The sequence below is a fragment of the Trichoderma citrinoviride genome (assembly GCF_003025115.1).
Source record: "Trichoderma citrinoviride strain TUCIM 6016 unplaced genomic scaffold BBK36scaffold_14, whole genome shotgun sequence".
NCBI lineage: Eukaryota > Fungi > Ascomycota > Sordariomycetes > Hypocreales > Hypocreaceae > Trichoderma > Trichoderma citrinoviride.
The window spans coordinates 737,254-749,408 of NW_020194722.1; the positions used below are offsets into that span (position 1 = coordinate 737,254).

General features: G+C 50.7%; 5 protein-coding genes across 5 annotated transcripts; 3 read left to right on the top strand and 2 right to left on the bottom strand.

The window, feature by feature from the left end:
* Positions 1 to 448: 448 nt before the first annotated feature.
* On the top strand, positions 449 to 1,454 carry BBK36DRAFT_1144253 (hypothetical protein; the record flags this gene model as incomplete). The annotated part of the gene is made up of 5 exons (XM_024893663.1): positions 449 to 459; positions 732 to 899; positions 1,019 to 1,092; positions 1,300 to 1,390; positions 1,430 to 1,454. The coding sequence occupies 5 exons, from the start codon at positions 449 to 451 to the stop codon at positions 1,452 to 1,454; spliced, it is 369 nt and encodes a 122-aa protein (XP_024746517.1).
* A 349-nt stretch (positions 1,455 to 1,803) lies between these two features.
* BBK36DRAFT_1171998 (hypothetical protein) lies at positions 1,804 to 3,079 on the top strand (the record flags this gene model as incomplete). Its single annotated transcript, XM_024895658.1, has 6 exons — positions 1,804 to 2,016; positions 2,055 to 2,091; positions 2,171 to 2,513; positions 2,568 to 2,632; positions 2,670 to 2,847; positions 2,944 to 3,079. The coding sequence occupies 6 exons, from the start codon at positions 1,804 to 1,806 to the stop codon at positions 3,077 to 3,079; spliced, it is 972 nt and encodes a 323-aa protein (XP_024746518.1).
* Positions 3,080 to 3,280: 201 nt separating this feature from the next.
* On the bottom strand, positions 3,281 to 4,489 carry BBK36DRAFT_59793 (DmpA/ArgJ-like protein; the record flags this gene model as incomplete). Its single annotated transcript, XM_024898329.1, has 1 exon — positions 3,281 to 4,489. The coding sequence occupies one exon, from the start codon at positions 4,487 to 4,489 to the stop codon at positions 3,281 to 3,283; it is 1,209 nt and encodes a 402-aa protein (XP_024746519.1).
* Positions 4,490 to 7,021: 2,532 nt separating this feature from the next.
* Positions 7,022 to 8,456, top strand: BBK36DRAFT_1127375 (MFS general substrate transporter; the record flags this gene model as incomplete). The annotated part of the gene is made up of 4 exons (XM_024891494.1): positions 7,022 to 7,163; positions 7,228 to 7,509; positions 7,561 to 7,969; positions 8,030 to 8,456. 4 exons carry the CDS (start codon positions 7,022 to 7,024, stop codon positions 8,454 to 8,456), a joined length of 1,260 nt encoding a protein of 419 aa, XP_024746520.1.
* Positions 8,457 to 8,614: 158 nt separating this feature from the next.
* Positions 8,615 to 10,917, bottom strand: BBK36DRAFT_1183195 (hypothetical protein). Its single transcript, XM_024896344.1, has 4 exons — positions 10,357 to 10,917; positions 9,866 to 10,297; positions 8,880 to 9,773; positions 8,615 to 8,792 (listed from the first exon to the last, which is right to left on the bottom strand). The coding sequence occupies exons 1-4, from the start codon at positions 10,876 to 10,878 to the stop codon at positions 8,658 to 8,660; spliced, it is 1,983 nt and encodes a 660-aa protein (XP_024746521.1). The 5' UTR covers positions 10,879 to 10,917; the 3' UTR covers positions 8,615 to 8,657.
* Between the last annotated feature and the right edge of the window lie 1,238 nt (positions 10,918 to 12,155).

Genomic DNA, 12,155 nt, shown 5'->3' on the forward strand with positions numbered 1-12,155 from the left:
CCCCTAAGTCATCATTTGTCGGTAGTTCCTTGAACACTGAATTCACCTGGAACTGTTTGCCTAAGCATTCAGCTAAGGTAGTGTGGTCTTACCACCATTGAGTGATGAGAGGGGGCGGGCAATATGTCGCTGAGATGATGTCCGTTCCGCATCTCAACTCGATAATTGATTCCGTCGTGCAGCCAGGGTTATTACTTCATACACTGCGAGTTTTAGAGCCACTTGTCGGGGTACCACTGCCAAGAAACACATATGCTCGTTCAAACGCGAATACTGTTTACCAGATCAGCATCAGCCAGGTTTCAAAGCCTCAGCCGGGATACGCAAATTGAGATCATTCGTGAAGCTTCGATGTCCACCCCCGGCATCTGATGAACACTCTTCAGGATTCGTAAAAGTCGGGAGCCTCAGACTTCCATACAAAGCTCATTCAAGTGAACAAGTCATAATGACTCTGGTGTATCATTCGGCGACATCATTTGTCCGCCTTCCGCTTCCCCGCCCGGTTCTTCAACACCACTTCCGACAGAACCAATGCGAATTCGGGCTGCTATCCGCACTGAATACCTGAATTGGCGACCCCTCAACTTTGCATTCATGCGCTTTTGTACTGTATGTCAACTCGTGGGAATATCTAGACAGAAATGTAGCCTACAGAATTGGCGTGAAGCATGTATATTAACTTATATGAAAACTGTTACAGCACTAAATATGCTTTAAACTGGTTCAAGCTCATCTCAATTGGTACCGTCTTTTCAGCTGGTGCACGCCCATGTCGTTGAGATTGAGAAAGCAGGCCATCCTTGCGATGAGTATACGGACATATCGAGAACTTTCAATTACTTCAATGGTCGACAATCAAGTCCGCTTAAGCCAAGGTGGATTGACAAGTGGCCTGAGTGAGTAGCCCAAGGTAATGATTAGCGGTGCATAGCCTTTACTGTTGGGCGCCTCGTATCCGGTATGCTGTGCACGAGACCAAGTTTGAAACACGACCATAACTACTGCTAGCCTAAAGTAAGGCTTTGCCAGGCAAGACGAATGAAGCGTCGATCATAAAGCTTGGAAATGCAGCCAGTAGAAAAAACTACTGTATGTGAGTCGGCTGATGTATGGTAGGAACAGCAGTTCTGGGCAAAGACCGATTTTCAGCCGCATGCGCCGAAGGGGAACTTCCCTATTCCTACTCACAACCATCATCAGAACGAAATCCGAGCAAAGATACTTGATAAATTGACCGAAGGGGAAAGAGGAAAAGGGGAAAAAAAAGGAGAGATGAGAAAGCTGACCCAAATATAGTTCTACGGATTACCTATGTGGCACAAATCGATGTCATGTTCCCGCTGTGTCTTATACGCGGAAGCAGCTCAGCTTTTGAAGACACGTTAGAGTAAGTTAACGGAGCCAGACAAAGTCTATCGATTTACAGCGAGATGGCCACAGAGATTGGTTGAGTTATCTCGCTACGGAATAGTAGCACCACAAAGGGCAGACGAAGATTTTAAAAATAACATCTTGAGCTCCTTCGTTCGGTGGACGGTAGCGCTCCAACCAATGGCAACCTAACTCGAGATCGTTAGCAATTCTCTGTTAGTCTTTAGTAGGCCGACATCGTGTTGAACCACGCAACTTTGCAGTAGTTGGTGTCGAAAGGCTACATGGGTTTTCTAGCTTAAGCGGCTTCATGAACGAGCCTGTTGCTCTGGGGAAGATGAATTAGAATGGGCGAACCCCACCCCCCCCCCGATTGCTAATGCTAGGTCAGAGCATTTATCCGCGTTCTCTCGCTTGAAGTCAGTCAACATGCAGTCCCAGCTGTTGCTGCTCTGGGCAGCCACTCTTACGAGTGCCGAATTCTTAGTCAACTTTAATCAGAAGCTGGAGGATCGTCCTAGGGTGCACACAGTGATCAAAGAAGAAGTCGGACGACTGGATGTACCCGCAAAGTCCAACTCCAAAAAAGACGAGGGAATAGTTCCTCTTGGCTCTGAGTTAATGGCTCGCCAAGCTCTGGACGTCTTGCTCGCCAAGCTCTGGACGTCTTGCTGGGCAAGCGACAGTCTTGCGCTCAGGGGTTCGGATACTGTCCCAGTACGTTCCTCTCAACATGACGAAAGGAAGACCGTTATGTACACGGAGCTTGCTGATGACTCATTGCGTATATATCTAGGCGCCGGGGGCTGTTGTGTTGCGAATAGCCTCTGCTGCTCGTACGGATACTGCCATACCCAAGGATCCGCCTGCTGCCCCACCGGTCCATGTGCAGCTGGCCAAACATGTTGGGGATATAGCCACTGCATGCCTGTGGGAGCCCAGTGCTGCACAGATGAATCCCATTGTCCGGCAGGAAACAACTGCTACCTCTCTGGCTTGACCCATCAAATGGTGTGCTGCGCCGATGCAAAATGCACGGCACATGTAGATAATGGAAAGACGACGTATGCGCCAACCACGACGAGCACACATACCTTTACGACGACTTACTACCAGTATTATTACTGGACTGTAACTTGGTGAGCCTCGGTAATCGTGAGTTGAGTTGAGTTGACGCTGATTATCTTCTGCAGGTACTATTGGTACTACTACTGGACTTACTCGATCGACATCCAAGCATCAATCGTCGCCTCGTCTCGTTCATACCTGGACAACATTCAGCGTCAAGACAACAGATGCCAGTGCCGCTTCCGAGTACTTCAGTTCCAAATCTAAAACGCTGTCCCTTGCAACACCTGCTGCGGCAACTTCCCTCGAGTCTCTGGCTGGAAGCACATCATTCGTCTCTTCGCCGCCCTCAGATTCTCCCTTGAGTCCGAGCCCAAGTCCAACTGATAAGCCAACCCTTTCGATGTCACCTCAGCCAACTCTTACTCCATTTGTGCCTGTTGATAGTACTAGCAGTACAAGTAAATCAAGGAGTAGCAGCACCACGACTTTGTTTTGAAGTGGCGACGATGACAATGGTGGTAACAACGGTGACGGTTCGTCTGGAGCAGCGCCTTTGTGGGTGGGATCAGATTGGAAGAAGGTCTGGGTCTTGGTACTTGGTGCTGGAACTGGATTACTGGCTGTAATTTTATAAGACGGCGAAATATGAGACGAGATTAACGATAAAAATGACAATGGACTTCCTCGACGCTGCAACGACGACATCGTTGTTTGATCAAGGAAGAGCATTTGCATATTTGGAAAGAAAGCTATGATAAATGATGAATACTAGTGGCCGCTTTCCAATTACACGCCATTCCATGGCAACGTAGTAGTCGGCAATCAGTTACCGCCATCACAACTCTTGCTTGATTGCCGCCTCCAACGTCATATGTTTCTCCAATATGCTCTTCACCTTGTCCAAAGGCAAAGAGTCTACGTGGAAGCCCTTGAACCCTGTTAAGCTCTCAGCCATACACAAAGTGTTGTAGATGGCTTCTTCAGTAGCATCGGCAGCACCCTCAAACAAAGCATTGATGGTCGAATCGTCGATCGACTCCGTGGGCAGGGGATTGGCCTTGAATGGATCAACAGACCTATGGTTTGCACCCACAGTCTGCACAGGAATCTCGTTAGCCGTGCTGAATGCCATGAATATGTCGCCACTGGGATTGTGGCCGTAACCTCCGACACGAGAGAGACCGCCAGTGGCGCGTTTGGCCAGACGCTGCAGCTGGATCGGGCTCAACGGAGCATCTGTGGCGAGGATGATGATGATGCTTCCGTCGCGTTGATCCTTGGCGGCGTCGTATTCCGCTTTTGCCTTGGCTGCCTCCTTGTTCTTTTCAGCTTCCGCAGCGAGGATCCTTCCCACAGGAACTCCCGTAATGTGAAGATGCTGCATTCGTCCGTAGTTTGCCTGGACCAGCGCTGCGACGGTGTAGCTCTTGTCGTTCCCTTTGCTGTCATAGCCCGGCACCACTCTGCTTGAGGTTCCAGTGCCGCCCTTGAACCCCTGACACAGCATTCCTGTTCCACCGCCGGTGTTGCCCTCAGGGACCGGGTCGGAAGAGGCTGCCTTGATACCATCGACGACGTGTTGTGGTGTCACAGCAAACTTGGTCAAGTCGTTGAGAAAGCCGTCAAATGTTTCTCCTACCACGGGCAGTAGAAACCAGTCTACACTTCCATCGGCCGCACCGTGCTTCTCGATGGCATATTGGTAGATGCCGGTATAGCAGTTGCCAACGGCAAAGCTGTTCGTCAGGATGATGGGACTGTGGAGGAGACCCGTCTCTTCGATCCAATGGCTGCCTGTCATTTCTCCGCTACCATTGTAACGGAACACGCCGGCGTAACATGCATTGTTGAACCAATCTTTACGAGGAAGAATGGTAGTCACGCCAGTATTGACAGAGCCATCAGAGTTGTGGATAGATTGTGTGTGGACCAGCACTCCAGCGACGTCTGTGATGCCGTTCTTCGGGCCGGTGGGCCAGGCTCCCACTTTGAGGCGCGGGACAAGCTCGCGGAGGCGGGCTCGAGAAGACGATGAGCGGGCCATGATCGGGTCGGGTATCAGACAATCACTGCTTCGTGTTAATCGCGAATACCCGGTGGGCTGATGTAGCAGCTGTAATCCGAATCTGACAGGGCGTGTGTTCGGATGTCGTAACCCTGACCTATCCAGAGGCTCGCTGATGATTATTCGCAAGCTTGGAACACACAATCGCCCGGAAGCATCTCGACAATGAGGGCCGAGGCCGACGGTCAATTGATGATGTTATATAATGCAATACAGATTGATAAGCACGCAGCCCTATGTCTCTAATTCGAGATCCTGCGCGGACTGTATAATCGAAGAGGAGGAGCGATGACTCACGCCGTCATCTACAAGCCGGCTATTAGTCATAGAGGCGAGCTGCAGGTCTCACGACTTCGAATGCCACCTGGCACTTTTGGTTATGAAGATCGGCCGACACAAGTGTTGTACCTATTCCAGAGTCGAGAGTCTTCTACGACGTGTTGATGCCGATGCTATATGACATAACATGGTTTGACGTGTAAACAAAATCTTCCATAGCCGACCGTTTTTAAACCGCCGCCTCGTCCAGCCTTTGAACGTGTGTGGAAGCTCTTTTGACTCACGGGGTACTTACTCCGCCCGCTAGCCATTGGGCTCTACATGTGTTAGCAACAATATGGGGTTGCTTGAGTGTGTTACTAGTTGATAAAAGCTTCAATGCCAGAGATGCACTGGATCGGGAAATGGTGGACACTCTGGCGGCTCCCAACCGTTGCTATTTGAGCACCCCTATTGGCACTGGGCAAATGGTCTATAGCCACTGGGTACGCCGCGCTAGAGCCTTTAAGGTTGCGATAGCGCTGCGCCAGACAGAAAGTACATCAGTCTCACAGCAATTCCATAAGGATTAACGTACCTACGTGCAGTAGCCTCAGCCGCAGATAGAGAGTGTAAACGCTATAAAGCGTCAGGTTTAATTATAGTAGTTGCAGTACAGAGTAGCTGTAAATAGTCTACATATAAGTAGGTAGTAGACAGCAACTATAGTAGCTATAGAGCGTTTAATCATGGCAATTGCAGCAGCTATAGAGCGTTTTATTGCAGTAATCGCAGCACTGCAACTATCCCTCGAAGTGCTTGCGCTGTAAAGCGCTGTAAGAGAGCAATTACAGTGCTGAGGTATAGCGCTCATTAATCAAGTACTTGGAGATGTACCCTCAGTCTAGCGTGGCGCCGGTCAAACGCTAGCGCCTTGTTCAGTTAGACCCAGTGGCTATAGACCATTTGCCCAGTGCCAATAGGGGTGCTCTTGCTATTTGCCATTTGCCACCACATTGGGTGACACACTTGTTCCAACAGACACACGCGGGGTATCATTTTTGCAGTTTGAAGAGGGATGGGGGCATCTGCAGAGCTGCTGATGGTCTCCGCCTAGCTCTTGTACGACATCACCATGCTCCGCTACGAAAAAAGGGGCAATCTTCGACGACTCATCTTGACGAACCTTGATTATGTGTGGAACACAGAAGATGTAAAGCCTCTGACCTTATCAACGATGCGGTGAGAGCAAAGTGTCTGAATAATTTCCCGTATTTGTACCTACCGCAATATATTTTCATGCGGCTGCAAGATGGGAAAACGAGGCTAAACCTTTACCCCTGGCGCGCCAGCCCAGTGAGATTGGCCGAGAGGCTTCGGTCTTCCGAGAGCCAATCTGAGAAAAAGAGGACCTAGCCGTTCTTTGCAGTTGCATAGAAACTTCCCTATTCGCGAGCCGCCTTGTGAGAATTCATTTTAGTCTCTTCGCCTCTCTCGCCAAACTCGGCTGCAGAGCGTCGGCATATCTGATCGGGAGAAGAAGCAGAAGAAGGCACAGGTTCTATCCAGTCTGATGACAACCTTGACAGCGGCTAATGTTCATTATTATCAAGAGAACTACTTCCATTACATAGCGCAAACACTGCGTGCAAAGCAGGAGAAAAATGCCCTGAGCCACAGGAGCCAACAGAATAGGACCTCTTGTTGGCCATGTGAGACGACGACTCGCGCTTTTGGGGGCCGTTCCCGTCGCTCGCACCCGCTTCGGTCTCGGCCGCCTTGATGGGCCGGGCCTCCTTAAAAATTAGTCTCGTGTTGCCGTGTTCGGGTTATTCAGCTTTCAGTTGTCATGGAAATGGCAATTGGTTCTTTTATTAGGCTCGGCAGTAGTTCTAGTAACGACGGAAGTCTACTTAAGCCTTTAGTTGACAACTACAGATAATATCATGTCTTCGCCGTGAGGTCGCAACCCAGTGTGGATCAGCGACAAGTGACCTTATTCGGCTGCGGACCCGTGCTTCGGCAAGTCGAAGACCAAGGCGAAGCAACGGATATCCTGCTCTCCGACGGCTCTTCCTTCCATTATCACTCTCTGAATCTCGTTGACTTCATCTGTCGCCTTTCAAAGTCGTCGTCATGTTCACGAGTTCCAACTCCAGCGGCACCGCGCTAGAGGACGTTAATGATACCGAGCGTGGCATCGCCGTCCTCGAAAAGGACATCAACAATGTCTCTGATCGCGAACAGCCCGTTATGACGAAAGAAGAAGGGGTCGGATATCAAGCCGCAGCTCCTGCGCCTGTTGGCAACGGGCCTCCAAACGGTGGCCTTCGAGCATGGCTCGTGGTGCTGGGAGCCTGGTGCACCTCTTTTTGCAGTTTTGGATGGATCAACAGTACGTTCACTTGTGCCCAAAGAGCCGACATGGAGGACTACTCCAGGCTAACAGTTGCACAAAGGTGTTGGCGTGTTCCAGGACTACTACGAGGCTACGATTCTCAAAGAGTACTCGGCTAGTACTGTTTCGTGGATCCCCTCGTTGCAAATCTTCTTCATGATGGCCTTGGGTCCGGTAATTGGTCTCATCTACGACAAGTACGGCCCTCGTTGGCTCATCATTGGCGGGACGTTTCTTCACGTCTTTGGCTTGATGATGACGTCCATCTCTACTGAGTACTACCAGCTCCTCCTCTCTCAGGGTGTCTGCAGTGCCATTGGCGTCTCTGCCATCTTCCAGCCAGGTGAGCACATCTTCTCGTCCTCCGCCCAGCAAAATTAACGTAAAGAAACAGCCCTCAACAGCATCGCGACATGGTTCACCACGAAACGCGGCGCCGCCTACGGACTTCTGGCTACCGGCTCGAGCTTGGGAGGCGTGATTTTCCCCATCATGGTCAGCCGCCTCATCGACGAGGTCGGCTTCGGCTGGTCCATGCGAATCTCGGCCTTCTTGATCCTCGTTCTGCTCATTGTCGCCATCATCACGGTTGAAACGCACAACCCGCCAAAGTTTCAGCCCATCACCTTGAAACGGATGCTTACTCCCTTTACCGAGTTCCAGTTCTTCTGTCTTTCTGTGGGGCTGCTGCTGTTTACCTTTGGGCAATATGTCCCGATCGATTACATCTCCGTCGAGGCTGCCGAAGCCGGCATGGACCCTAATCTGGTGCAATACCTGATTCCCATCTTGAACGCCGGAAGGTAAGCATACTTATGTCGGTCTATTTAAGGATCTTTCTTGCTGACTGTCCGTTTTTCCAGTTTGTTCGGCCGTGTCTTCTCCGGCCTTGCTGGCGACAAATGGGGTCGATATAACATCTTTGTCTCCGTCTGCTATCTGGCTGGCATATTTATCCTGGGTCTCTGGATCCCCGCAGCGACAACCGGTGCCCGAATTGCCTTTGCCACCCTTTACGGCTTCTTCTCGGGAGCCTATGTTGCCTTGATCGCCGCCCTTGTCGTGCAAATATCGCATCCAGCCGAGATTGGCTTCCGCACCGGTCTGATCTTCTTGGCTTCCTCTGTCGGTGGCCTTACGGCGAATCCCATCTCAGGCGCCATTCTTGAGGAACCTATAGGATGGGTGGGGCCAAAGGTCTTTGCAGGCGTCTTTTGTATTGTCGGGACGACGTTTGTTTTGGCGGCGAGGATCCACAGGACGGGATGGAAATTGAGAGTTGTCTTTTGAGGAGTGGCACACTGTAGATCATCGTTGCGGAATGGCATACACGCAAGATTTTAGCATATAAATGGTGTTGATGGGTTATATCATTAGCATATGTATTGGGTACAGAACCAAACGTTGAATATTATTAATGAATCTCTATATATAACTTCATTTAAATGCGCCCTCATGAAAGGGGTATAAACGTGTACGCGTCGTCCCTCATCAAAAATAGCTTGAGAAATCGTGCAAGTCCAGATGCAAGTCCTCGACAAGTGTGTTCCAATCGGGCATGGTATTCTGCATCAAACTACTCCAGTCCACGTTTTCTCCGTCAAAACGTCGGACATCCAGTATCGCCTCCTGTGGAAGATTAACCATCTCGTTGTCGTCAGGCATCTCATCCGCCCTAGCCATGGCGGTTGCGGCATCGTTTCCGTTCATCACCGACTGCCGTATCAATTCGGCCTTCTTGTGCAGTCTCTTCAAGATGACGGACTTGAGTGCCGGTCCAGAAACGGCCGTAGAGAGCCTCACTTGCTCCAGCTCGAATGTCCTCGCGACGACGACCCAAGCTCGGTCAACGCTGGGGCCGGTGGGACAGACGCAAAGATGCCAGAGAACGTATAGCAGCATGTGATACTGAGGATGGCCATACATGCACCATCGATATGGACGAAGAAGTTCGTCACTCCACAGCTCGAGGTGGATTTCCAGACATCTCAGGGCCGAAAGCAGATTTGCTTCTGTGGCAAATGCGTTGCGCTTGTCGGGATTCTCCATGTTGGCAAGCTGCTGCCGCGTGACGAAGTCGATCTTGTGGACCATGGCGAGGGCCGTTTTCATGGTCATCCTCTGTACCGGTATCACCGGGTTGCACGGTTTTAAGTAGTGCTCAACACGGGACCTGAGCTGGTTGAGCATGTTACTCCTGATGACTTCTTTAGGAGTCGAACCCGAAGGCGTCATGGAGAGGTTAGCCATGTTCTGCAGCGTTTGGGCTACTTCCATGCATGTCAACTGAAGACTCATTTTGGTCCATCCATTGTGAGGAGGCGGAAGCTCCCTCATATCTGGACGGAGCTCGCTATCGTCCACATTGAGCGGCAGTTTTGTGTCGTAACTGGGGACCGTCGACCATGAGCTGATGCCGTGATCCTCTGCGGCTCTTGAATCCCTCGCCAGAAAGTGCCACCACAGCCGCCGTCGAACTTCAGACTCGAAGGGCGACATCCCTAGCTTGGTTCCGTCTCGATGGAGGCCAATGGAGTGTGCCATTCTCACGGCAAGCCCATTCAGGATCCAGATGCCCCTGCCATGGTAGTAAGCTCGCGCTGATGCCTAGACTGACGTATTAGCAGCTTTCATCTCGGGCCCAGTTGCAAGAGCAGAGAACATACCAAATATATGGCGAGCCCTTGCAGCAGCACGACTGTTGGGTTCTCCAGCATATCTGCCCTTGACAGGTGCATCTGAAATTCCCTCTTAAACGTGCGCAAAGCGGTAGACTTGTCCACACCAAGAACATGTTGAGCCTCATCCGGCTCCAGTGTCAGAGTGGTCGAAAAATATACGGCTGAGACGAGGGCGAGAACGTCGCTGGCTACGGATTCAGGCTGGTGGATGGCGGTGAAAATAGTCACTTCGTCTGTAGGGATATGCAGTAGTTTCATGGTGGCATCGACGTTTTGGACAAAGAGATGCCATAACTGAGTGGCGCATAGTCGAGATAGCCTCCATCCTCTCTCCTTTTCCTCGAAGACGGACGGACTGGATAGCAAGCCAATAAGACTAAAGGGTGAGTCAAAATCCTGCTCTTTGGTCTCGTTGCGCGGTGTATGCAGCAGCGAGGACTTGTCTTGATCCTGGGGATATTGCTTTTAGCTTGTTAATGAAGGAAACAGGTTACCAAGACGAAGCTTACCTCTTCGATCACCTTGGAAATAAGAAGTTCATTGAAGTATTGGCTTGAGGTACCATTCCTGATCAGGACCTCCTCTGAAGGAAGTTCCTGAGGCTCCTGGGGAGACTCATGAGGACTTACCGGCAGGCTCGCTGGTAAGCCCACCGACGCAGACACATGTGTATTGGCATATGCATTGGCCGATAGTGATCGTCGTGCTGTATTCCCATGGTCGATGGACGCCGCTACAATAGTCTTCTCAAGGTCCGAGATCCTCGACGCGACATCAGCTATGGTAGCCTTGCGAACCCGACGAATAGGCTTATCAGAGACCGGATAGGTGCACGTGAGACGAGCTCTCACACATGCCAAGCACGGCGTCTGCCTATCGCACCGGATCTTCCTCCGGTGGCATAGCACACACGATCTGTCCGGCTTCCGGCGCGGGTGCGGCGACGGCGGTGTGCGGCCTCGGTCCGTAGATGCTGGAGGAGTGGTCAGAGGTAGAGACGGCTCATCAATGCTACCTGATCCGGGAGACATGTCTTCCTCATCAAGCAGCTTCCTCGGAGCTTGCTGCAAGTATCGAAAGATTCGGATTCAGTGATCAAAAGAAACCCCGTCCGAAGATGAGCGAGCCTGGGCTATTCAATGTCTTCGTCTCATAATCTTCGGTCTCGGCGCTTGCACAAGGGCCGCCACCGAGCCGTGGCGGTTTTGCCCCTTTCAGCTAGAGGGGCGGAAGCGCCGGTGGCTTCTTAGTAATAGCTGCCGGGCATTTGTGAGCAGGTGAGCTTCATTGAGGGCTAACCCAACAGTGTCGCTGGTGGTATCTGTTGCAACGAGGACGTGCGTTTGTTCAGCAGGAACCTGAACAAGTTAATGTATTATAATGAGGAGAGATGGTCATTGATTTGATATTACTCAACCATGGACGGCACTTGCAGTTAATAGGCTCACTGGCACGTACATACCTCGGATTTGTTGTTCCCCACCTCCGCTTATGCGGCACAAATGCTTCATTTTGCCCTATTTGCTGATTCATCTACCTCGTTTGTCTCAGACCTCTATGTCATTGATGGAAGGGCGCGACCGTCATCTGTATAACAGGTTAGATATTCCACTCGAAGATATCTCATGTCAACAGCCACTGCCCTTGATGCTGTGCCGCATGGTACTTGAAATAGTTTGAACGTACTCCAATCAGGCAACTTTCCGGCTGCCTCTGCCATATTGGCCTGGAAACTGCCAATGACACATCTCGTCCTCCATTACTCGTGGCACTGATAAAGCAAAGCAGGCCCGTGGTTCTTTGGTGACCTCAAGACGCTCATGAGTTCATTGGAATATATCGGGCATATTCAAATATTCCATGAGCGTGACAACGTCGGATTTTAAGCAGCCCGCCCAGGTATTCCAATCCTACCGAATCTCCATTTCTTCCATTACGGTTTCGGTCCCCGGCAAGGCTCATTCGGCAACGAAGCGTGCGTGCGATATCAAAATACCTCGGGATATGGAAAATGGCTCAGTAGCACAAAGAGTCATACCTGAAGAGCCGTCATCATCTTGGCTATCATAAATAATTGCAACCAAGCACCCTTGAAACTGGTCAATAAAAGGGGGCAAGGAAATGAAGATTGATGAGTAAAACTGTTTCACGGCAAAGCAAAACATTGACAGTCGTGAGAAACCGGTACTCCTCGGCTCGGCATATATTCCTTTAGGTATCTTCATCCCCTCCACGTGTCTCTACCGTCTTTTTTTAAGATAACATAATCCTGCGACTGGTGGGTCTCATATGTAGATAATAGTATATT